This window comes from Pieris rapae, chromosome 2 (assembly GCF_905147795.1).
Source record: "Pieris rapae chromosome 2, ilPieRapa1.1, whole genome shotgun sequence".
Taxonomy (NCBI): domain Eukaryota; kingdom Metazoa; phylum Arthropoda; class Insecta; order Lepidoptera; family Pieridae; genus Pieris; species Pieris rapae.
This window is the reverse complement of record NC_059510.1, coordinates 2834225-2861954: the sequence shown is the minus strand read 5'-3', so window position 1 is coordinate 2861954 and position 27730 is coordinate 2834225. Positions and strand designations below refer to the sequence as shown.

Below are 27730 nucleotides of genomic sequence, written 5' to 3'. Positions count from 1 at the left end.
TGCCATCCCGGATATTTTAGCATACTGGGCTAAATGCCATCCACCAGTATGTACTGGATCCACATTAGCATGTGGTTCTATATGGCATACTATATTGTATGCTTGCAAAATATGATAATTAAATTCTTTGTGTTATAAAACCCTAGTTTGTTAAATTAAAAAAAATTAAATAGTCAAGCATTCCTTTTGAAGGGATGTGTGTATAATCTGACCTGCAATCACTTCACATTTTAAATGATTATTGTATACCTTCGGTTTAGTCGCTTTTGTGATGCCGTCCCATCCGAGGCCAACAGGTTGCCCCTTGTTTAATAATGAGGCGTGGTACTGGTCCTGATTCATCATGGAGTGGAACCCGAGAATAGCTGAAAAAAAATATTGCTAAATGTTTATACTCTTGGTATGTAGAAGTTACTGCGGAAACCATCCAAAATTGGGTAATTCAGAAGTTTTTGTGAGTTTGTCGTATAAAAATACTTTATTTATTATAACTTTCGGTACAAAAATACCTATGAAGGAGGTGAACAATGTTATTTGTAACATTATATTTTATTATCAATAATTTAGTCCATACATCAAAACCCTATACACCGCATCTGTTTCTTTCATAGATTTATAAATATAATAATAAAAGTTTTATTATAATTAAAATACACTTTTGCATAGCGACAAAGAATGTTTTCTTGTGGAATGTGAGACAATAACCAATCCAGGCCACACAAAGAAGGCCACAGCTGAGAGGTTTCTAGGACAAGTGAACCTTAATTAGCTGACTAATGTTATAAGAAAATTATATTTATGCATTTTTTTTAATACTACTAACTCTCCCTTTCGCCTCTGTATCCTAAAATACGAATCAAACTCAGCAAAAATCATTATTTCTTTATAAAGTTTGTACTAATTATGGGGTCCAAAAAAAAGACAAACTAAAAGTATGTCTTAGAGTAAGCATAGGTTTAAGTAATGATATGTGAAATCCATAAACAAATTTGACTAAAACTAAAACTGGTAGCTCTACTTTTTACAATGTTATTACTGTTCATGTGTTTTAACCAACCAGTCTTCTTTTTTTATACATACTATGTCTAGCTAACTTAAACAATAATTACAAATGACTGACCGGCGAGGTCGATGATTTCCTCCTGTGAGGCGGAGGTGAGTGCCTGCTCATATTCATCACCTAGATCTATTGTAATTTGTTCATCTGCATCACGAACTTTTTCTGGAGGTGGCGGTGGAATCCACTGAAAATGACAAAATTAGATCACATAAGAATTATTCATGTTTTGACCTTCACAAACCAGCTGAGTTTACAGACATAAAAAGAATCTTATAAACCAAGGTTTTTAATGATTGTGTGACAAAAACTGGATACCAATTTTATTTGCAGCTTGTTAAGTATATTCCATATAATATATTGCATTATATAAGTTTACATTATGTGTTGCCAGGAATGTAGTGCCACTAATTGCTTTAATATTGTCAGATTAATACTTTAGCCCATATTCTAAAAAGTCGATCAAACTTAAACCTAGTCTAGTGCTGTCAAACCATTTCTGTCTGAATTTGACCAAGGTCATGGCTTGATACAAATTACAATATAGCCTTTAGTGTAGGTAAGTGTTCAATAATTTAGATACAACGAACAAGAGAACATGGATATAAAATTTTTAATTATAATGGTTTACGTTTTTAAGTGGAATAATTTACATTTAAATGACACAAAAAGAAGTTTGACTTCATCACTTCCCCAAAAAGTTTTATTCATAATAACTACATGTTAAAAATAATAGAAACAGACAGGAGTCTTGTCATAAGTATATTATGATAATGATTTTTTTTATAAAGTTCTGTTTTATATCAAATTTTAAATAAAGTCATTACTTTAAAAAGTTACAAATAAATACTGTGGCTTTTTAGATTATTGATTACACAATTATGTGTCTGTCTGTATCAATAACTTAATCAATACTCAATATTTACAATTTCACATGGATAATTTAATTGGGGTGTAATTAGAGCTTACCTTTTTCCCTCTAACAACACCGGCAACATATGGTTTCACCTCTGGCCTATCAGGCGTCTCTAGTGCCTGCTTATTAATATGTTCAATCAATTTCTTACGATTCAGCGGACCAGTGGGATCCTTTTCACATGCATAGTTTGTCCTTTGTGATGGTGGTAAAAATGTGTCCTGTAATTAGTGATTATTAATTAAGATATAAAACAAATTATGATATTTTTTATTTACAGAGAGACTACAGACTTACACTATTTATCAAATACAAATCATTGTTTTAACAAAAGTATACATCTGCCACTTCAATACAGAGAAAATACAATTTAACAGGATACAAAGAGTACTTGTACAAGAACAAGTGAAGCAATTTAGTTTTTATTAATAAGAAAGTTAGATTATATTATTCTATTAAACTACAATTTACACAAAAACAAACCAAAAAATTACAATATTTATAAAAAATATTATTTGTATAAAATGTGTTAACATAGCTTTATCTAATTGTAGCAGGTATTATTTTCCAATAAAGTGGAACTCAAGATAACATATTGTTAATAAAATATGAGTCATGATTATGCCTAGCACTACAGTGATAATAAAATTCATTTAGATTCATTAAAAGATGCCTTAACATCTTGTAAGGCAGGATGAGGTAATCTACATTTACAAAGATGATGCTACTTTTAAAATTCTATGGTAAATTCGATATGCTCCAATATTAATTTATATCTCTTCTTTTTGTCGTTTAAGACAAAAAAATTAAATAAAGTTATTATACTTAAAAGGTATACAGCATTATATACTGTATATCTTTAATTTACATCTTAAAGGAATAAATCTTTGGTATTGTCTGAATAACTTTTAGAAAGCAGAATAAATTACAATGGTGAGACTAACCTTAAATACTCATCATTGCTGTATAAAGAGTTAAATATATAAAATAATAAGGTAAAACTTACGTCGGGGTCTACTTCCTTAGCGAGCATAGTCAGCTCTTCTTGTGTCAACTTCGATAAAAGTTCGTCGACATCAATTTCATCGTATGTGGACAATTCTCTGCCGTACAACTTGGCCGGTGTCGTCATTGTCGTCGTTTTCGTACTTGACGACTTCTGCAAACACAAAGTATCACACCGTTCACATAAAATCCTTTATCATTACATAATAAGGAGACTACACGGTAAATAAACACGACACCACACCCATAGAAATTAATCGATAACGGGAACGTTTGTATTAATCCGACACAACAGGACAGAAAACCAATGCTGTGTTATTTGATAAAAACTTAACCTTACGTGGAATGTTTTGAATAACTATCACTTCTTTATTTCTATCTACAAAACAGCAGGTATTGTTTATTATAGCGCCAATAGCACCGTCTAACGCGAATGGATGACAATCAAAGACTGGAAAACCGATTACGAAGTCAGAAAAGGAAAAATGCACATAAGTGGGAGTGAATAAAAATTACAATAGTACCTTGTGTAAAAAAGAGACAGACTGTAGTTAGAGAAGCGCAACTTGTAAGTGTCTTGGTGTCGTGAAAGGCTTGTTTCATTACCGGTTTTTTGTCAACAATATTGAGTTTTTTGGGAACACCCAAACCATAATTTTATTCACAAATTTTTACAAATTTTGGTGTAGATGCTTATTTGTTAACTATTTAAAGTTAAAGTAAAAAATGCTGTCGAAGATTATGCCCTTATAAATTAAAAAAAAGATAAACAATAAAACATATGATATGATATAATGCATTTATTTTATTTTAAAATTTATCACCTGTAGTCAATAATAAATATAGTTTCGTGACGTGAAACTATTGTAGTTTTATGATAGCAACAATAAACATAGCGTTTTCAAAATAATAATTACAAAATTTTATTTAACTGCCAAAGGTATGGGAGGTCATGGCTTGTGTCAAAATTCTACTACAATTATCTCTGAACAACAATAGAATATTGTGTAATATTCTATTTCATGCTTCGCCTGCCTAATGACTTGTTGCTATTGAACTCCCGTCACGAAGTCACGACCTTCCTTATTATTCATTGAGTTTGTACGTTAGTTGTTCGACGTCTATTTCACTAAACCATTTCCATTTTACCTAGTTAAATTAATCGGCTCAAACAAAATAGTCTATGGTTTTGTGATCAGTTGCTTTCAGGTTATGAATTAAATAAATATTAAAATTTGCCTATAAATATGATTTACATATTTTAGTGGATAAATAAATAAATTAATGCTTAATATACCTAATTAAGACCAACCAAACTAAGAAACATTAACGATTTCGTGCATCAACATTTTCGAAAGTTTTTATAAGAGTGCACCTATAGGTACTTTTAATATACAGCATAATTATTTTTTTTTCTATAAGAAAAATATCAATACATATTTAAATCTATATTGAAATAGCACTCCAATTTAGCAAATGCCCAAGGCAATATATTTAAGGTATCATGAAAAATACATTGCATAATATGCCGATATTAATTAATTGTAGTAACTCGTGATTGATTCGATAAATGTTTGGTTCTGTTGACCACGCTATTACGCCAGGCTACCCGCTGGCGCATCGCCAGTCTGCTAAAATTGGTAGTTGCTATTTGCTACAGATAAACGGTATTTTAGTTGCAATCGGGCACTGGCCTTCTAAGAAGCAAAAAACTAAATCTGCGAGATAGATTCCTTATCTTTATTTAAATAATAATTACATGATTAAAACTATTATATACATACTAACATATTATAATATAACAATAACATAACATATTATATTAAGCTATCATTAACTTTAAGAAACGAAATCTTATCTGCCTTAGACGCCCGGTGCCACAAGTAGAATGTTTCTTGCCGGAACTTTATTTTAAATCTATATCTTTTGAATTAAAGGGTTTCCTTACAAAATAATACTCTATGTTCCTGGCTAGTGACGTCCAAAATGCATAACCGATTTGTTGACCAAAAAGGTCAATGAACCTAGGAAAAAATAGTACTCCCGTTTAAAAATATGATTTCAATGTCAAGTCAAAATCAGCGGTCAATTTGTAAACGTTCATAAACGTAGACCACTTCAAAAATTCAAGCGTTTTTATTTGCAATGTCATTGCCTTATGGACCACCAGTACAAGTTTCACCTTCTATAAGAGGTGCGAGATATGCTCTATTAGCTGCTGGGATTATCTACGGATTTAGTAAACAAATGCTGTATAGCAAAATGGAGGCCCAATGGAGGGAAGAAGAAGCAGAAAGACAAAAAATACGAGACATAGAAAATGCTAAACTGAAAGCAAAAATTGCTGCCGAGGAGAGAGAAACGGTACGACTAATGGAATCTGGAGAACTTTTCAAGCCTGGAAGACTTTAATGAAATTAAACTTTTAGTTTTAAATACAACTTATATTCATAAAAGACGTGCATTTAAATACATTAAATGGTCTCATCTAGTTTAGTCATGGCGAGTACTTCGTGTTGTTTCTACAAAGGTAATTTATATTTCTTCCACACATGAACAATTGGTATTCAAAGGCAGAATCACAATGCCTTCGTGTGAGAAAGTGAAGAATTAACAAGTACTATGTATTTAACAACTTTTCACTACGCTTCGCAAGTCAACTTATACGAGCATACTTCAACTAAAATATGGTCTGGCAACTTGAAAACTCCATTTACCTAGAGCATTGAGGTTGTAGTCCTGTATTTATTCTAAAATCCAGAAATGATACTAGTTCTTACATAAAAATCGCAGAGTATCAATATCGGAACATAAATATAATACAATGATAATATATTATCATTTGAGTTTCATTTAATATTATAAATAGTGTATACGTTAGAAAACAGCGAAACTGTTACATGGCCTTTACCGTTACTGTAATTTTTGTAAAAATATATGACCCGGTGGCGATCTCAAGTCATAAAAAATTAAAAGATATATTTTTTTATATAATAATAGTAGATTCAGCCAAGCGTTGCTGTGGCTAAGGTTTTTGTTATATTACATAGTAGACAGTAGTTCAAGGGTAACGGTAGGAGAACTTATGTGAAACGTTGGTACTTTTAACACAGCGCCATCTGTTAGAATTGCATCAAATAATAAACAAATATTTGCAACAAAATAATATTGCGACTATAATTAAAGATCTAAGCTGTCCTATCTCTTAAGTTGGAACAGACTTCTCACGGTGTGCCAATTTAATTTAAAATCGGTTAAGTAGTTTAGGAGTCCATCGCAGACAAACATCGTGACAAGAGATATATATATATATTAAGATATAATATCAAATATGATAGTAAATCGGATGATAAAGTACCACGATAACCTTGTAACTGTTTATCTCAGATACCATATACCCATTTTAATCAATTTAATTATAACATTGTTATAGCTTCTAACTAAAATATATTTTTGTTATGAGTGCTTACAAGGTTAAGACATTACGAATACTCGTTTGCATCATGCCATATCAAATTGGTAGGTACGCAATCAAGTGTTTGTGAATTCACATGGTTTCATCGCATTTTATTGACTTTCACTCGACGATTGATGTATATCCGACAAGCGGGAAGCTTTACACGCCGCCTTTTTATAAGTATGTCTATTGCGTAAGGTGTTACGTCTAAATATATATGTCTAGCGTTTTATAAAAAATACTTAAGTGATATTGTAGGGTTGGACTTGTCATTTATACTGCTCATATTTTGTATACAATATACCAATAATACGTACTGTTTTCGAATCAATATTTTATGTTATATGATATTACTAAAGGTAATATATGGTAGCACACGCATGCGCAGGAAGGCCGCAAACCATGCTGTTACTGTGTATATTTTCTCAACCAATCATTTAGGTTTAGTATTTTAGTTAAAGAATAACGTTTATTATGAAAGACAGATTCCGCAAGCGTTTAATAATGAAAAATTAGTAAGAGAAAGATGAATAGTTTAATGTATTGCAAACTTGCAGTTACTCGCTATAAAAACCGATTAAACAGTATCGTCTAAAAAATAGTCATGATTGAATGGATATGGATGGGAAACCTAACTGTATCTATTGTGTGGTTATTAGCTATGAGTCAGAAGCGTGTCAAACGTTTCGGTACTTGGATATAATTAAATTACATTTCATAAGGTTAGTTTATATTCTTAGATAAATTTAATATATCTCGTAAAATTTAATATTTATATATTGTTTATTTCCAGTTCTTCTCGTTCTACGTTCTTCATTTGAGAACTGGTACTAAATGTAATAGACGCATTAATGTTTTACACGAATAAATTATATTTTAATTATATTCCCAGAATCTATATAACCCTTTGAGAGTCTTGTCTGCACGTTTCAGAGTTATTAAATGTTAAAAGTAGATCAGATTTTCTCCTCTTGATACATACATATATTTGAGTCCGATATTCAAGTCTGTTTACGATGTTTCCTTCATAAGCAAATAGAATCTATTATTTATATACAGATATAAACAACCGTAGTTAATGCGAGATATTGATTTAGTTGCCAACACTGCGTTTGCGCACTGCTTTTGCTAATAGATAGATTTTACAAGCAAGAAAACAGTGGTGCTACAACCTCTCTGTATCTTCTTAGTGATATTTTTTTTAATAGGCTTGTCGGTGATCAGCTTTCTGTGCCTGACAAACGCGGTCAATGTTTAATTCCAAGGCATGGCAGTTTTCTTAACCGTATAAGCAAGTGTTAAATGCGCACTTAGAAAGATTTTTTTATTTTGATACACAGCCGTAATTATACAGGATTGAGTCGCGCGTAATTACAAGTAATTAATAACACTTATTATACAATTCGCATATATAATATAAATGATTTAATAGCGTACTACCGTTTTCCCGTTTCCGTCGCTGACGCATGCTGTGAACGTTAAGTGCCTCAAGGCTCATAATATCCGTTGCAAAGATGAAACTTACCACGACGTAAGATGTAGCTCCCGACTTTACCAGATTAAACAGCGCTATCACAGTTGTATCATTATTTTCTAGCAATCATGGCAACTCAGTAATAAATAAGTAAAAATACATAAAATAAGTGAAATGTCAGTTGTTTGATACTCGCATGAAATAGACAATGTTGTAATTGTCATACATTAACTCTATCATTAGAAAATAAATATAATATATACTTTAACTCATCACTGCAAGTTCTAATAATGTTTATTATCTAGGTCGAGTTTATGGTAAAGTTTTATGACTGACTGAGAAAGATAGATTTATAACTGGTAGGCCATGAAAGATGTATTAAAATTAAATACTCGTATCTATTTCTAGTGTCCATAAATCCTCAGTGTCCCGGTGTTTCAGCGGTACATTTTGTCTAATTTGTTTAGACGTGTTCGTTTTTTTTTGTTTGTTAGGTATCCAGCATAGAATATGAGTTAAACAGTTACAGAATTGTCTCTGGCCATTCGAGGGCTTTGGAGGTGAAATACGAGGCTCAAGACCGACCGCGATGGAGACTCACTATGGACGCCCTCTGCCCCAACCAAGGGGTTATAGGACCCACGGTGGACCGTAGCAATGTGTGCTATAGGTGTGGAAAAGCGGGACACAAATCTGTCAGATGTGACGAAGCACCACACTGTGTTATATGTGCAAGCGAGAACATGGCGGCGAATCACGTGTTGGGTGCAAGAAATTGCAACCCTACAGTAAAGACTTCTAAGGCGAAGTCAATATAATGGAAGATGGTTGCTGCAGCAGCCAGTCACGTGGTCTCTTGGTAGAATGCTTACGTGACCCCAAGTTACCCCAACAGTGATGGGAGGGATTGGTGAATGAGATTGGTGGGAGGAGTTTAGTGGGTAGGGCTTTTAGAGCGAGTCTCACACTCTGTGCGGAAATCCATTCCCCTCAATAAAAAAAAGGGGGGGGGGGGTATAGGACATTAACGTAGCATACCAGGGCTTCAAACAATTGTTCCGTACAAAGATTTATTCCTGTACGTTATTACATATGTTACATGCACATGCATGAGACAAATTGTAAATACTTCACTGTTAATAATTGGTAACAAAACACGTATTAGGTAATTGTTTGATAAAACGTTATTACGACACGGTTGGTTTCGGCTAGTGGTTTGTGCTTGACTGCGTTTATATTGCAATTCCATTTCTAGGTGCATGGGTCGATCTAATATTTTGCTTAAGAGGCTCACAGAAACGACCGCCAATTTCTGAGGGCTGCCCACTGAAGTATTTCCGAACCAATTCGACTTAGGGTCCTTTAAGAAAAGAGCATATCAATTATATTATATATAAAAGGCCGGCAACGCACTCGCGCGCCCTCTGGCAATGAGAGTGCCCATGGGCGGCGGTATCACTTAACATCAGGTGAGCCTCCTGCCCATTTGTTCTATAAAAAAAGAGGTGTCTATATATATATATATACGAATCGTTTGTCCGAACAGTAAAATCACAAAAATATTTGCGGAACGATTTATATTTTAACTAACCGAGCTGTCGAAAATGGGACATGACAAGACTTTAGAAAGAAGTTTTAATTGTCTATGCGAGACATGTGAACTCAGAATAGTTAAAATGTGATAATTGGAACGTAAGATTCCTGTATAATTAAAATGTAATTATAACTTTCCGGTGCGTATTAAGGTGTGATATCGTAACTAAATGACTTTTTAAGTATTTCACCTAAATAGAAAATAGCGTAAAATTAATTTCAACACGCAAGTATTTTGTGAAACTAGTTTTTACCTAAAACGCCTAAAGTAGAACAGTTTGCAACATTTTGCGTAAAAACTCGTAAATCACTAATTTGGGGCGCGTTGGGCGTGATTGCAAATAAATCACTAATGGTTTTACTTATTAGTTGAGATAAGTACATAGTCTGTTTTAGTTGCCTATTGGCGGTAAGGCAATCACTAAGGGTATCGTCAAAGGGCCTCCTTACTAACGACTTACTTACTTCCTTGACTTTATCGCGACCGTTTCTAGATTTAATTTTATCTACTTTCAAGGAATTACCATGTATTACACATTTAAAATTAGTATATCTATTTAAATTAAAAACTTAGTAATTTTTTGGTCTCATAAAATAGATTATATACTTTTATTATTTAAACTATAATAACGACAAATTCATTTAGGACAAGAACACATATTGTATATCGTTGTACATATAACAACAGTGAATGAAACCAGTTATTTATTAAACAAGAATGTCATTGCTAATCAGCTATGTATATTATGAAATGTGTTGTAAATAATTTATGTTAAATAATCTTATTAATATACATTATATGTAGTGCCAAATGTGGTTGCTAATACATACCGATTATATTGGTTTTTTGTAATTACAAAAATATTACATATTTTAGTTTAGAGTATTGGTAGACGCTTATGGCAAATTAATTCTTTAATTAAAATAATTATATTTTACTCACACATAGCTGATTTTAGCTTTATTTATTTCAAATTAAATCATTGCTTAGTTTCTTAATGTAGTGAAGATTTTGTAAGATTTTTGCGCTTTTTTGTATCTCGGGTAACCTACAAACCCATTACTTAAAAATTGACAATAAATTTAATCAAGAATTACTTATTATTGTTTAATTTACTTAATGGCTTAAGTAATCTTTCATACTTAATAATCTCACACAGCCATACAATACAGCTGTTAATACAATCATAACGCAAGTCAGGCATGATACAAAAAGTCATGGTATTAGTTGATTTACATGGTTGGAAATAGCCGATCATTGACAATAGAGATGCTAACTAGCATCACTAATGAATTTTATATGGCCCATACATTTTATTGGTAAATTATAAGTTACAGTTTAGTTGTTATATTTTATGGAGCATAATTATTAATATATTAAATCAAAATCAAATCAAAAAATAATTTATTCACATAGGTAACATTATGTACTTATGAACGTCAAAATATACTTAAAATTATTCTAATTTTACATTTACTACCAGTTCTCAAATCAAGGGCGTAGAACGGAAGAGAAGAACTGGCAATAAACTCTCCGCCACGTCCTCTGGTCATACAACCCTGCCTCTCTGAAGTTAAATTCTTTTACTATTTTAAGGTATAAAAAACAACTACAACATTTAAGGTATGTGCCTCAAATTTCTGTATCAGTGTTGTGATTAGTTTTCTTTAGCATGAGCATTCTATGCCTGACAAGCATTATCGACACTATGTTTTTTTTTGGGTCTAAGACATGACGCTTTCCTCACGATTACATCACCTTATGAGCGAGTGTTAAATGCGCAGAAATTCCACTAGGCGGGGCTTCGAACCTACCACCTCTGGGATGAGAGTCACTGAAGCCACTAGGAATCCTCTTTTACACACTCCGTTTTTTAAACTATTTGTTGTTCAGCCGGTACTGTCAAGTTAATTGGTAAATATAAAAACAAGTTTGCTTGCTCTTTAACTTCCAATTGAAGGCAGCTCCATTAACATAAATTTAAAAACATCTATAGGCCGCCTACGTGAGTGCTCACGACGCACAACTCACGTTTTTTATCCTATGTATTCTTGTTATTTAGAGTGTGAATAGACTAGTTATATAATTTTTCTTAAATAGTTCTACGTTAACATGTTAATAGTTGAGGTTCGTTTTAATTGTCAATATAATGATATCTTAAAATATAACAATTAAAAATATTACTTTCTAACCTTTACCAAAAATGAATTAATTAATTTAAAACAATCAAATATAATAAAAAAAGCAATAAAATCAATAAAACCGTAAATGTAATAATTAAAATATATTAATTATTAAAAGGAGTTCCTATAGGCATGGTTCCGAAGATACTGGCAGTGTGTCCCCTTTGTATAGCTAATAGCCCCCTAGACTAATTCTTTGTCCTAGGTAGCTGCTAACTCTTCGGTCGCCTGTGATGTCGACTAACCTTTTTAATAGGTATTTCCATGAAGACCAAAAGTCTCGCCACCGAATAGGACAAAGTCAAATTTCAAGCCCGAGAAGGGGCCAGCGTGTCCAAACAGGTTGCATCTCATACTAGCACCCGGCTTTCCTCCATGGAATCAAACTCATACCATCCGGTCTCTTTCCATCGTCTCGTCGTCATTTAAACAGCGTTAATTAAAATTAGTTTATAACTGTAATAAGTAATGTGAAAGCGATGGCGCCAAGGTTTCAGTTGCTGTTTAAAGCCATTTTGTATCAGTAGGGCAAGTAGGAACAGCGTAGTGGACATTCCGCGATGAAACAGCAAGGTCATTGTCCGCCCACAATCAGCATTTATAATATTTGACTCATTTCCTTGCCACACGTTAGTCTCACCAGGGCAATAATTTATAACAATAAAAGTCTGCATCAAAGAAAACATTCGTAATAATTATTTTGTAATACTTATACGTTATAGTTATATACGTAGGGAATGTAAGAAAAACCTGTTAATATGAACTGATCCAAATTTTTGTGGAAAGGACCAAAGAAGTATAATGTACGTAAAGGCATACATTACAACAACGTACGGGTCTTTCTTAAATAGGAACAATTTATTATGAGATGCTGAAGAAAGGTTAATATGCCGAATAAATAAATAGGTACATATTTTAACCACAAAATCTAAAATGGCGAGTCATATTTCCATGATTTTCGTTTATTTACTTCGTTGCAATAATAGTATATATAAAAAGATGTAATATAAATTATTATGGAAGCAACCGGCGGCTGTGTTGCTAACAAGCGGTCTGTTCCAGCTAAACATGGTAAGGAAAAATAATAAGTATTAAGGAAAATAAGAAGTGGTTAAAACAATAAAAATAAAATTACACGTACATTTTGTTGAAAGAAAACCTTGAAACAATGTACTTTAGGATATTCTACGCAAGCCACTTACCAAGTATTAAATACGGCAATATCATTTAATAATCTAGAGCTCTTATTAATTTTATCGGTGTATTGGCGTCATGGTACTCGTTTCGTGTTTACGAACACATTTAGTACATTATATCGGTAATGTTGATGTTCTGGAACAGATTTAGCTGGGGATTTGTGGAGCGACTTACACATTTCACTTCACGTAACATAACAGGAAGTATTAGCTTTAGACGGAAAGAGCTTAAGATTGATTAATAAAAGACGAATTGTATACTAAGGGAGCGTTCATTTATTACGTAATTCATTTGGGGGGGAGAGGGGGTTTGGGATAAAACGTTACTAATTACGATGCAAGGCGAGGATTGAATTATGCGTTATTTTTAAAATTATTTTCGACTTTCCGATACTTTATACCACATAAATGATAACGCATGGTAAATTTTAACTTTGACTTTACTAATTGAAACTAATCCTTTCTTAAGCTGGATGTTAGGTTATACATTTCAGTACTTTTTCGAATTATATATTATTATTGTTATTAATATACATTTTGTTTACAAGATCCAACGCGGAGTAGCTTGAACCATACGAAAACGTAGGTAAAACAGTTCTTTGTGTTTTTAAATACGGGTAGTAAAAGGTTAAAATATACATACAAATAAAATGTCGTGGCTTTTTCAATTATTTCGTTAACTGCCGGTAGCAAAGACATCGCATTGTTACTGGCTACAAACAAAAGACAAGTTTAAGCTCACGACATCTGTATTAATCTCAGTGACACTTTTATTTTCCTAACCTTTGCATTTCGTGTATTTTTAGAGCATACTTTTTATTTGACTTCCAAAAATGTACGTATCTCGCGGGGAGAGGCGGTCTGTGCTATTTTCGAGTCGACCTAAAGCATTTCTATAACGTTGTAACACAGGAACATTGTAATGCGATTCTGGACTTTGTTTACTAACATTAGAGTTGGTTTTTCTCTGAATAGGTATTGAATGAAGGTTTATATTTATCCTATGTTCTTTTGTTTTTCTGAAGTCTGTTATAGTTGAACTCCGCCAAGATGATAGAACGTGAGAAGTGATTTATAAGCTTCTAATATTTTGTGTTAGGACACGTCATCCAATTAATCACCATAGACTAGCAGACCATTCTGTCGTCTATGCTCTATATTCAATATTAAATTATTTAAAAAAGGAATCCTTCCACATTAATTTGTTTACAATATGTAAAGCCAAAAAGTGCCAAGTGGGGATAAAAGTCTTGAGGAATATTGACGTGTCACAAATGTTTTCCATTCCTGTGTGCTCGCAAACATTCATTATCGTATTTAGTTAGCTTGTCCGAGGCAATTAGCACTTTGGTGGGCTGTCAACGCGCTCATCCAGTTCACTGACGAAACTTTATGAGTCCAGTGAACCAGAAAGATATGTAGATATTTTTGCATATCAAAATAACCTTTATTTTCTGGGATTACAGTGCATTTTTGCATACACAAATGTTGTGTTCTTACTGACTAAATATCCAGGTTTACCTGAACAACGCATTCAATGCATCTTCAAGTATAAGTATAAGAAATATAAGGTTTATTTTTTAAAATTTAGTTAGTGTTTTACAGTGAAACAGGTAATAAACGTTTCAAAAGCTACTATGTTCCTGCTTCCATGTGCCCTAGTCCTGCTTTTGAGGAGCAGAAGGTTCGATAAGGTGTTTCAGATCGGGAGTTATAGAATCTCTTTCATTTCTTGAAAATCGCGAGTACAATGTATGCTGTAAACTAAATTTGTTACCTACGTCAAAAATTAGAATTTTTTAGTCTTATTAGTAATTTTAATAAGTATCACGAATCATATAAACATTTCAATAATTCCATATTATTGCAAATAGGATAACCTATTTTATAGACAACCATAAATTTGATATTTTAATAGAGTACCAAGAGGTTTTTTTCGTTGGCTTTTTCTCTCGGCTTACAGCCTCTGTCTTCTTTGCTGATGAGTAGGGATGGCTGCGATACAAATGTAATGATGTGGAATAAGATATCTCTATTTTATATTTCATAATAAACTATTTTTTTAATTTTAAGTCCAATAATATTCTTGAATCTTTTATCATCTTTGACTAGTGTTGCGCACCTTCAATAAATATCGCAAAAAATCCGCATTAGTACAACTAGGTTAGACGTGTGATCGGTGGGTGTGTACCACATTACTACATAGCGTAAAATGAGGAATTTTCTGTGTATTTCTGTCGTGTTTCACCACGAATATAAACATTTTGGTGGTATAGTGGCGCGTGCGTCGACCCCGTCTGTAGCCCCATATACGAATATTAAAACGTTACTCCAACAATGCAAATAGAAAATCTCAATCTCAGACATTTTATTCATGAGAAATTGTATATATTATTCTTTTTGTACTACACAGAAAAGTGGAGCAAACACTACTTAACTGATGCCCAAGGTATAGCAAACGCAAAAGAGGGAGACATCTCAGAAGGTGGATAGACCACATTAAAGAAACAGCAGGTAGGCAGAGTGCAGAGAGAAATTGCGGAGGAGGCCTTTGCCAAAAAAGGGAGACAGATACACTAGAAGAGGATTAAAATGGAAGTTTTGTTTAATTGTAAGTATAAAATGTATCTGAATGAAGGCTATTATTTATTATTATTATTATGTCCTACACGTGTCTTTACGAAGACATACAACATTACGATCTAGCCTCTTTAAGTTGAACTACTTATTAGTCATAACTAGTTCAACTTTACTTGAAAAGGATTTTTAAGATAAGAGAGATAATAACACTACTTAGCTTAGCTTTGTAGAATACAGATATTTATGTAAAAAGTTAAAGCACATTAAACAGATGCGTTTTACGCCCGCAGCGTGTATGATTATTTGCGGGTTTCGCTACACCGGCGGTCATCTTGTATCACAGCTGGGGCGAGTTGCACCCACCCGCTCTGCGAGTGGTAGGCGGGCAACCGCAGTGGGCTCGACTTGTTTTATAATACTTCTGCGAAGGAGGTAAAGTGCAACAGCTCGTTCCTGGTATGTGGACATGGCGGTCTAGAAATTTACTGATCGTTTAACCGCCCGTAATGCAATAATCAACCGCTAAGTTTGCGAGCGATAAACGCAACCGCGACGGCTGCGTAATCGCACAAAACTCCGGTCTCGTGAGGTTTGAAAATAAAATTCCAATCCGCTACGTCGGGCACGGTTGGAAATCGCTTCGTGCGTTCTTAGCCTTACAGTCTCTATTAAAGAGAAGATATTCTTGTGTTATATTTCACTCACTGTGTAGCACTTAATACTAACGTGCAATAACACTAATTCACTAGTTCAAATGGTTCTAGTTCAATCTTCTCACTAGTGGTGGTGACCCGTGGTGTCAAGGAGTTGAATAGCTTGGACATTCACGTGATGATGGAGCCTATGTTCGCGGGCTCCAGCGGTCTTATTTATTATTGTGTAAAATGCAATATATTTGGAATGAGGGATTTTAATAACAATAGAAGCCAAAATCTATTTGTAGGTTCGTTTGTTTATTTTCGCAACGCAAAATTCTGGCGATGTGAGTGTCTATGGGAGGCGATATCACCTTTTGCCCGTTTGCCTCCTATTACAGAAAAAATGCTTATGTCGTTAAAGAAAACAAAAATAATCGTTTGGTACATATTTTAACTTAATAAATAGTTTTAGTTTATACTTATATTTTTCACAACAGCTTTATCTATCGATATATCCTATCTATCGGTAATACAACTTAGAACCATCTAGCTTCAACAGCAGCAAGCAGACAATGTTTAATAGTTCAGAATTTTAGATAGGCAATGAGTAATGCGTGAAAATTCCTACAAAGTAACTTTATTATACATAGTCAAGTAATAAGTACATTGTTTACAACACGAATGAGCCTTTGTACTTTTGTATTCTTTGAACAATGGATGCTAAGAATTATTGCTTTTATACGTTACTGATTTCCACTTGAATTACTATGTTCTTACAGATTTTTCCACCTTTATTAAGATGCCTAGTTTTCACGTTAAAGATATCTATATATCGAAAAAAAAATATGGGGCCACCTAAGAAACAGCTATTACCTGGATAAGAAAGTTAGAAGAACTTCATCGAAAAAACCTGTCGTTTAATAACATAGTGGACTGAATCCATCTGAAAGTTTGTTTTCGTTAAATGTTGTTAACCGATTTTTTAATAAATGTAAACATTGTTATATAGTCCGGTCAATTTAGACATCCAAGGTTACAAAAATTCCCACTTGGCTGAATATTGGTAAGATTGTTCAATACACTATTATAAAGGACATGTGAAAAGTCCTCATCGATCCGTGCAAAAAAAATTACTTTAATATTATTGTATGTATTACTTACCTAAAAATGCTTTATTTTTCTCTAAAGATCTACATTATTTTATAAGTGAACGCTTGTTCACAGAGATTACAAAAATCTCCATCAATTTAGCTTTTTTGCATAAGTAACTATATTTTATGTAGTAACTTTTATGTAACTAACTATTTACCTATGTTTTCCGTTTTACAAGATCAAATAAGTAGAAATCAAATCAAATAAGCGAATTATAAGCAATTTTTTACAAGTTTTAATTCGTCACTCTTAAAATACAACATTGAGAAACATTTGGAATGCTCCAGTGTGATATAAAAATATTGTATACGAACTCATTCTGAATTCAACATTAGAAATTCTGTATTTTTAGAGGTAGGTAAGCGGGTGCGTCATTTAACACAAAATTTGCCTGGCACACGTATTTCCTTCACCTTGCCACATTCTGTTTAATATCAGCGCCTATGACATCGCCCGTGACATCAAATTACTGCAGTCCAAAATAAACACTAGAACAAAGATACCGAGGAGAAAATATCTTGCCCGCAAACCGATGCAGGAATCGCTAAGATCAAAGGTAGGTGAAGTGAAAATTATCTTCAAATACCAGAGCGGCAGTAAATAAGACGTCACAGCAAATATACACCTGAGGAAGTCACGATCAAGGCCACGATCTAAATAAAGAAATATGCTCACTGATGGGGATTGGACACGACGCGTAGTCCTTGTGATTGTTTCCACTGTCTCCACAGTCTCCTCCACCTCCTCGTCGCCTTTGTTCCATGATCCAAAGAACTCCGTCATTATGGTTAACTTAATTTACACCGTTCACTTATTTCGCACTTTTAAAGCACTGCACCAACACAACAAGAGCCATGCCATTTATGACGGCATCTCTTCAAGGCATACTGTGTATCGCGGATCAATGCAAGTTTGTTACAACGACGGAGGAGACGGCTAGTGCTGATCTTGCCCAGAATCCTACTGGAAAACTGAAATAACCGGCGCGAACAAAAAGCACCAGCCAAAACATTTCACATGCGCGATTATTATTAGTTGGACGATCTAGTCGAGAGAGCTAAGTGTCGCTGCGACCTTTACACAAATAAAATCGAATTGATACTAAAGCAACGTTTTGTTACGCGAATAATTTTGCTATTTTTTAATGCGAAATTCTGCGCGCGCGCTGGAGACTTTTATGTGACAGTAATGGCTTCTGTCACATTTCTATGCTTTTAAACGTGATAAGTCTATAACCTACCTATTGTTCTAGAATAAAATATTGCACGTGACTGAATTGCCAACCAGAATTGGTATGAAAACGGAAACGAGGCTCATCTGATGTCAAGTGATACCTTTTACACTCTCAATACTAGCGAGTGTAAGGCCATTTACGATACGCTCTTTTTTGAAGGTACCTAAGTCGAATTGATTCGGAAATTCTTCAGTGGTTGCTGGTTCCACATAGGATGCGGCAAAAACTGCCTTAAAAATGCCGAGTTGCTGAGAACAAAATCATACACATCTTTGATTAAGTTGGACATAATTGCTTTTTTTTTATACGTGTTTTAGATTCGTTCAAGTTTATTGCAACATTATGTTTAAAATTATATTAAAAAATATTGTATACCGCGATCCATAAGCAGTGTGGGCGCCGACAGCTTTCCTCTTAGTATAAACATGCGGTTCAAACACTTTGCAATATCAACCGGCCTATTACCCGAAATTAAATTTTACTCCACACTAATAGAGTCTATTTTAATAATATTTCAAATATTTTAATAAGCAAATATTAAAGTGTAACGAATAAAGGAAACTAAATATTGCACTTGCATCGTTTAGGCTGGTTTATTTCTTTTATGTGGGTCACATATTCCATACGAACATTTTAATATATTTATAACTATGAAATTTTATTGTTACACAATTCATTAACGCATAGTATAAAATTTGACGTCTTGTTTTTTATTTATTCAAATATTAAGCATCTTAATAAAAATATGGAATATTTTAGAAAAGTAAATAGAAGTCTCCGCGAATAATGTAATTAATAATAAAATATATAATAATTATACGATTAAACAGCAATTATTTAATATTGGTGACAATACTTGGTGTTTGTAACAATATTATGAAGTGGACCGTTCAAGTATTCTTCTATGTATTTCTACAGGGTCCTTTGATTTTCTTTTTTGATGATCACGTGAACAGTAATTATTTACTTTTTTACACATATTACCCACACATTGTCTATGCTTGAAAACGTAATTAATTTCCGAAGATTCTTTAAAAATCTAAATCTTTTTTATAATACGCGTGCTATTAAAAAGAGTGGCGGGGAGTTTATTGGTCTTCTCTTCCGTTCTACGCCCTTGATTTTAGAACTGGTAGTAAATATAAAATTAGAAGCATATACATTTCTGTTTTTGACGTTCATACATTGTGTATAGCTATATGAATACATGATTATGAATTTAAATTATTTTTGAGAGCTTAGCTTACTTTTGTATGACAAGAGGAAGTCGGAGGTGGATTGCAGTAAATCACCTTACGTAATACTTAGAGGTAAGTTTTCATAATAAAAATAACCCTTCTAATACTTGGCGCCATGAAGTCAAAACATTTTACAATAAAAAAATATTAAAAACTAATTAGTTATTTATTTAAGATTTAAGTTTACTCCGAGTAGCCATGATTTGAGTTTCTATAATTACCCTAAAATGGAGACTTCAAAAAAGTAACAAAACACACCCATTCTTAAGAAAACTATCGTTATTTATAGAATTGCTATTCTATTTTTTTTTATAGAACAGGGGACAAACGGGCAGGAGGCTCACCTAATGTTAAGTGATACCGCCCATGGACACTCACAATGCCAGAGGGCTCGCGAGTGCATTGCCGGCCTTTTAAGAATTGGTACGCTCTTTTCTTGAAGGACCCTAAGTCGAACTGGTTCGGAAATACAGCAGAAAAAAAAGAATAAAAGCAGCTGGATACTTCAGATGTGACACAATCAAAACCAAATTTTATGGGAAAAACAATATTTAATTAAAACATCGTAAATACAGCCAACTCACGCACTGTGATTTTATCAGCTACTTCCATTGACGTCATTCTCATCCTGCTTCAAGGTGACTTACCTGTAATAACACCAAATAAATATATTAATTTTATTGACATTTATACCAGGGAGTTATAGATTTCAAGGATACCTATAACTTTGGGGTTTGGAAATCTAGTACATAGAAAGTGTAGTAATACAATGTAATAGTTATAATATGTAGTAACAATAATATTAATTTTAGTTAATATATACTACTTCCCAAATACAATTTGAATGATTGTAATAGATGGTATACCCATGGGCGGATAGTGAATTTGTCTGGCTCTGGTCTATTATGGGGTAGTACCCGTAGCGAAAACAATACATCGACCGAAAACAAGCGACGGGGACTTCCCGTTACGTTCCATATCCGTCAGATTTTTTATTAATGTAAAAATGTCGCCTGTATCCACGGGACCCTGGGCAGAAGCCCAAAAAGCCCTTAGGTAGATCCCTAGGTATACCATCCGTCGGTCCACAATTGATTGTTTCTTACCTTTTTCCGTGCACCACCACTATGTAAAACCAGCTGCCCATTGAAATAGCCTAATTTTTATTTTTAAAATTCCTAACCAATTCGACTTATGGTATTTCCCGTACAAATTCTTAATAGGCTGGCATCGCACTTGCGAGTGTGAGCGTCCATCGGCGGCGGTATCACAGGTGAGTATCCTGACAGTTTGCCTCCTATTACATAAAAATGTGATACACGCATAATTATGAAATTCCGTAATCGTCACAATGGTGCATTAATAATTTTTCTCAAATATCAGCCTTCTGTGTTTCTGACACACGACAACAATTTTTGGTCCTAAACGCTGGTTCCCTTACAGTAAAGTGCTTCTTGCAGTTTATAAAGTTTATAAAAATAATCCATTTTTGCACAGCCGGGTTCGAATACACCGCCTTAGGACTGGGAATTTTTGCTCACCATTAGTCTAACACTGCTTTGAATACCAAAAGTATTGTCAAATGTTACGTCGCGTCCTTGTCAATAGCCGAGGTAATCACCTTGACCTGGGTTAATTTCATAATACTTTGAAAGCGTTTTTGTGCTTGGTGATTACGATGTAAATAATTTTGAACTGTATTAAAAATTGCATATTCTTTGAAAATAAATATGTTAGTGATTAATTGTATTTGTTAAATTAACTCTTATATTTATTCAAATGTGTTCTTTAGTAGATCGTGATACACAAAAAATTAAGGTTAAATAGAAAACTTGTAACACCAATTGTGATCAAAAGGGAGGAGAGATTAGCAGAAAGGTTCCTGCCAGTTCTGGTCTATTATTCTAAGAACTAAAAATAAAGTTTATTGCAGAATAATTTTTATTTTAACGTAGATTTATATTTTGGTTTCATAGATGTATATAGTAGACACATAATGTCCAACGATCTTACTTCTTTACCATTTACTTTTTAAGACCCCTTCAATACAAGGCAAATCAATATTCGAAATTCCTCGTTCTAAGACCAACTATTTACGAAACTCGGTTATGCATCGCAAATCGATATATTTAATGTGTCTAAAAAATTCTTAAAAAAATATTTAAAAAACTACATATTATGTATCTTTTACTAATAATGGCTTTGTTTGTTCCTTCATATTAAATATATATTTTATTCTACCAATCAATCAATCTTACAACTGTGCTTTATGGTTCTGTTTCAATGTGTATTCCGTTATGGCTTTTGTGTGTAATGTAATTGTAGGGATATTGTTTAGCGATTAGCTGTAGGAATACTTAAATAAATAAAATAAAATAAATAAATCTTAGATAAAGGTACAGTTTTGTTATCGTATCCTTGTGTATTATTTATATTACTACATAGCTAACTTTCACACAACTCTCTCTACAAATTTATATATTTTTCCTTACTAGGTTTGCTTGGTAGACCGCAACTCGATTATGCAACGACAACTTCATATATTATATCGACATTCGTAACCTAATAATAATGTTTTCGTATACCAGTCTTTTTATCGAGATTGATAGATTCATAATACAGTAGTCACCAACTTTCCATTACATAAATATTAAACAACGTTTCTCGTCTATGGAAAACAATAGTTTTTGCTCCTCGTTGACTCTTGGAATTGTAGAAACATTATTTTCTTCTTCGCTATTAGAATTTGTAGGTCATGCGATAGATGGAAATCAGAAATTGACACACTTGATTTTTATTACGAGTAGACAAAAACCTATATGAATATGTTTTTTAATAACAAAGACTTTACCCATTGACATTTGTTAGATTGAAATTTTGACTTAATATTCTTTTAGCGTGATACACACACAAGATACAAAAAATTGTAATGTAAAATAATTGAAAATTTTTCGGTTAAAATATGAAATAAATGGCTTTTTTTTATCATTAATTTGTAAACTAACCAAAATTTATTTTATTTGTTAATGTTAATGAGGTAGAAATACTTTGATTTTTTCACTTGACTAAATATTAAATACACTAAGATACTAGTCAGCGCCCTTATATTTGATTTCTACGATAGGAGTGACGTGAAAGTGAAAAAAAATAATGTCATTAGCATAGCTTTTTTAATAAACCAGAGTATATTACATATGTATAGTAGTTTTATTCTAGGAGTACATTATCTTCACATATCATTATTTAACTTAATATTGTATTTCCTATTATAAAGAGTGTAGAAGTTTCTTGACCATTCTTCTCCACACGAAACTAGCTTTTGGAAGGGGCAACTAAAGTATATTGAATTTAACGTTCAAAGCCATTTTAGGTGGTCTAATTGGAATAAATGATTTGACATGACTTGACATTTATGTCCTTGACACTTTATATACAAGCAGATGTCGAAACTACATCTAGTCGCAATGATATTTTACTGGAAAGCATACCGAGAAGATACAAGTTAAATGGAATTAAAAAACAAGTATGAATTGACTGAGTCACGATGGAGAAGTTTGGTAGATATTAAATGTGTTAAAATACTTTAATAAATCGTTAAAAAGAGGAAATAGTTTGGATTCGCAATAAAATTTAGGAATGGCATTGAGCTGTTATTAATAGAAGATTATTTTGATTGTTGGTTGGCATGTTTACAAATTAATGTTAAAGTTATGTAATTGATGTATACTGTATGTAAAAGTGGCATATTACATATGTTATTTAGCGATTTACTACAGTTAATTTTTAGAAAATATTCAGTCGGATTTCACAACAAAAATAAAATATATCGTATTTCTTTTACCGGGTATATCGGTAGTGTTTTTGATTAAGTGATTTGATAAGTAACATTTTCTTACTAATTTAAGCTTAAAGAACGCCTCCTGTTCCAAGGTTTAACGATATTTTAATGATTATATAACACATTTTAAATCTTTAATTAAATTTAGTTTAATGATATCAAATGAGTCGCAAACATGTTGGAAGTTTAGAGGACGACTTTATACTTTTTAAATTTATTCCTTGAATGAAGGTTTTTAAAGAAGAAAAAGTCCACAATAAAAAATTAGGTTTATTTGGTACTTAGGTTTTTATTCTGAAAATGAACTGAACCGTCTTTATAATAGCATCATACATTATTATTTACAGCTTTATCAATCAATCCCTACAAAAATTTATTAGATATCATTTCTTAATTAGTGTATAAGTAAGTGGTGTTAGAATAAGTTAGAAAAATTACGTTTGTTTTATTAGTGGTCTTGTATCGTATGCGGACCATACAATATTATTAGAGTAATTATATAGTGTAGGGTAAAAGCCTTCTCCATATTTTTCATTCGCATTCACACTAAAGGTACATCTAATACCCTAAGCGAAAGAGATTAACACACTTTCATATTTATGCAAATTTTATAATTCTCTATGATGCATGATGTCAACGAAAATAGGGTCAAAGATGAGATATTCTTACTTTCACATCAAATATTGTTCTTAGGTTTCTCTAATCTATGGAAAATGCTTATAATAAATCAAACCTTAATAATAATAAAATGTTGCTAGATTTGGTATATTGATAGATATATAGTCTACTCAACCAATGTATGCAAACATTGCCTCTGTTTTTCGGTTCCAATATTTTTTATGTCAGGCAAACTTTTTTAGTTATTAACTAAACATAAAAATCTAACTACCATTGTTGAGTAAATAGGCCGCCAATTTTTTTTTGGGGCAACAGGCCTCTCTCCTAACGTTTAGTGCTATGCCGCCGCCCATAAACACAGCCAGAAGGCTCGCAAGTGTGTTGCCGGTGTATTAAGAATGGATACTCTCTTTTATTCAAGGAATGATTTTGATTTGATTTGATTGATTTAAGGAGTGGAATTGTATATTATCCCTAATCACCCGATGATGAAACTCGGAAGGTAGTCCTATTTTTCATGGTTTCAAATTAATGTTTATTTGTTTTAATTTATCAGACCTGATAAACATTTGCAGATGTTACATTACAAATCATGAAAGGCGAATGTATCATCGTCACGTTTAGTTGGGACGGAAGTATATAATAGTATAAACGGCCATCCTTGTATATTATTGTCTGTAGGTACAGTTGCGTGGGCGCATGATTCATTATAGAATCGTGTATTGGTGAATTAGAATTACGTCGTGGAAATTTAAAATAAAAAAATATACTACCGGAATGCCTTTTTCATCTAGTAATAATGCACCAATTCATAACAATTAAAGAATAACATACGAGCTGTAAATGACGTATTGTATAAACGCGCATTTCTCTGGCTACTGTTATACACAGAATTTGATTTTTTAAATAATATGTATATACAAAATAAATAAATATGTCCCTTGCTATACTGTTTACGCCATCTAGTTGGCAACGCAGGAAACGGTTCAGTCAATTACACAAAAGTGCGACCTTTCAATGCAATAACAAACGTTTATCGATTATCGAAGCTTATACATTGCCAAGTGCTAATAACCTTTGTCAACATCTATCAAATGCTGTCGAAAGTCACGTTTTTAATACTACTTACGTAGGGCTTCTCTGAAATTTGTTAAGAGTTAGAGATTTAATACAAATTGTTTCAAAAATTGGGTAGAGCAATTTAAAGAAAAAATCTATTCTTTCGATTTTTCATCTTAATTTTAGATTTTAATTTGACTTGAGACGATTCATAAAAGGGCGATGAAATTTACTTCAAAATTCTTATTTACCCTAAGTTACGATAAAACCCTCTTATAACTTGCCTATTAAATTTAGTATATTTCAGTTAAACAATAATTGTTTTCGACATCGGTATCAATTTCTTATTTTATTAAACAATAGAATAATCGCAGATACTATTTGCTGCATATCTTTTAATTAACGCCTATAATATAATATAAATAAAATAAGCCCATTGTCTTAAAACAATTCAAACGATTATATGATAATGATCTAAGAGAAAGTAACTGTTAAGAATCACGAGAAAAGTACAATCTTGCAAGTGTCACGATATCGAAACGAGATCAAGTCGAATTGGTCACGTTTTGCATAATTCGCCCCGGTTCCAGTTTTTCTTTTAACTACACAAATGTCTTAGCAAAGATAACAAAAGATAAAAAAATATTTTATTGACAATTTTTTTTTCAGAAGAGTGTGGCACAGCAACAGGCTTTTCGACACTGTCGGCCGACCTCCAGTTATAAAGGGGTACCAAAATAAAAAACTACGGGTTGCACTCTGGGAGTGCCGGCAGAAAAAATTTCAATATTCATCCATACTCTTCTTACGAAGTTGGTTTAAGTCTTAGGAAGTACTTGGCAAAATCTCTACTTAGTCCATTTATCAAGAGGGCTTACAGCAGCCATATACCACGCTATAACCATCTCCTTCGTAAATGAAACCATGTATGATTTTTTTTAAATTTTATGACCTGGTAACCTAGACCTAGTCATAACTTATTTGGAAAATGTTCAGTACTTTGGAACCGGTTATGACGCGCAGGTAGAATCATAGAAAAAATATAAATTGTTGTCGTAAATAAAGCTGGTTTGAAAATTTACGAACGATTTTGTTGCAATTAAATAATTTTAATTACCTACGTGCAGTAGCCTAATTGATTTATGCAAAATTTCATTTATGTACCTTATTAATAAATGGATATATATGGGCATGTAGACAGTCAAATAATATCTACATTTACATTGAATAATGATAATTTTCTAGTTAGACGTTGTCATCGCTGTAGGAAGCGAACGATGCCAAATAATGATTTGACAAGGAAACATGTACTCAGTCACTGAAGCGTGGTGAAAGGATCCTTGGTGAATGAAACAACAAATATTATTTGCGACCTTAAAATGTCGCAGCCTATTCTATTATATATTGGCAACAACAAAGTAAAACAGATTTCAATGCAAGATCTTTGACTGCTATTACTACTAAAAGTAGTATAATTTTAAATACTAATAATGTATTAACTATTTTTGTATTAATTTTAATAAATCAATTATTATATTTTTACATAGAAAACGTGAGCAGTGTTTATATCCTGTGGAACTAAATGGAATTACGACAATATTACATAGGAAATACAAGTTGAATGGAAAGTCTCGAGTCTTATGCGTTCAAGCTGTCAAGAGTCAAATTGTCATTATCGTAAACGAGTAAGTTTGTGCTAAAAGTATAGATGTCGCTCCGGAATCATTATTCCATCCAATCAACATATCATTACATTAAAACCGTGTGTGCGTAAGCCCGAATCTATTTAGATAGTTTTAATTACCTAAATAATTCAGAAATATATACTTTTTAGACGATTTCCTAAATAAATGTACTACGGCTTCATAAAAACATCAAAACGGATATCGTTATTCAGTTTTAATATATAAAGGTGTAGGAATTTCACTAACAATTGTTTCCAAATTTTGAAATAAAAAAATACAAGAATTGTGGTAAAATTTAAGTTATATCTAGCCATAGCAGTGTTTTCAGTGGCTCTCAATCCTGATGTATTCCTTCCCTAGATGTGCACTTATGGTCGTCTTTCTTTGCGCATATTTAAACCTCGCTCAGGTGAAAAACATCCTAAAGGAAACCGGGATGATTAAGATCCGAAAATCGACGGCCCAAGTCAGGCACGGAACCCTACTTGAAAAAACAAATGATAGCACAGATATAGTCCTTTCCGAATGTTCCATAATTAACCAATATCTCCTTGAGATGAATAGTTATAGTACGTTTTATTTTATTGAATGGGTTCACTAATTTCGCAATATCGCAAATGTGACAGACAGCTGAGTGGGCGCTACGCGTGTAATTAATAGCTAATTGGGCTCTGTTGTCGCGTTATGCAATATATCGAAATAGATTTTATATAAATAGGCTTTTGATAGTTCTCAGATGCATCAGACAATAAAGCTTTCATCGTTATGAAGAAGGAATATAAACATGATATAATTAACACAGTTTA

The 27730-nt window shown here is 32.7% G+C and overlaps 1 protein-coding gene across 13 annotated transcripts in view; it reads right to left on the bottom strand.

Moving 5' to 3' along the window:
- LOC110995337 (tropomodulin-1) overlaps positions 1–27730 on the bottom strand; it is a 45319-nt gene that overhangs the window by 6399 nt on the left and 11190 nt on the right. For 9 of the 13 annotated variants that reach the window (XR_002600246.2, XR_006750802.1, XR_006750803.1 and 6 more), the window contains exons 3-6: positions 2980–3132; positions 2027–2194; positions 1121–1244; positions 250–365 (exon numbers count right to left, since the gene is read on the bottom strand). Coding sequence is in view for 6 of the 13 variants with exons in the window: in XM_045632069.1 (XP_045488025.1) it covers positions 250–365; positions 1121–1244; positions 2027–2194; positions 2980–3132 (561 nt within the window). In the remaining 7 variants the exon portion in view is untranslated. Of the gene's footprint in view, positions 1–249; positions 366–1120; positions 1245–2026; positions 2195–2979; positions 3133–3313; positions 3443–17927; positions 18227–27730 lie in introns of those variants that run through there. The other 4 variants (XR_002600245.2, XR_002600248.2, XR_002600247.2 and 1 more) reach the window with 4 other exon arrangements.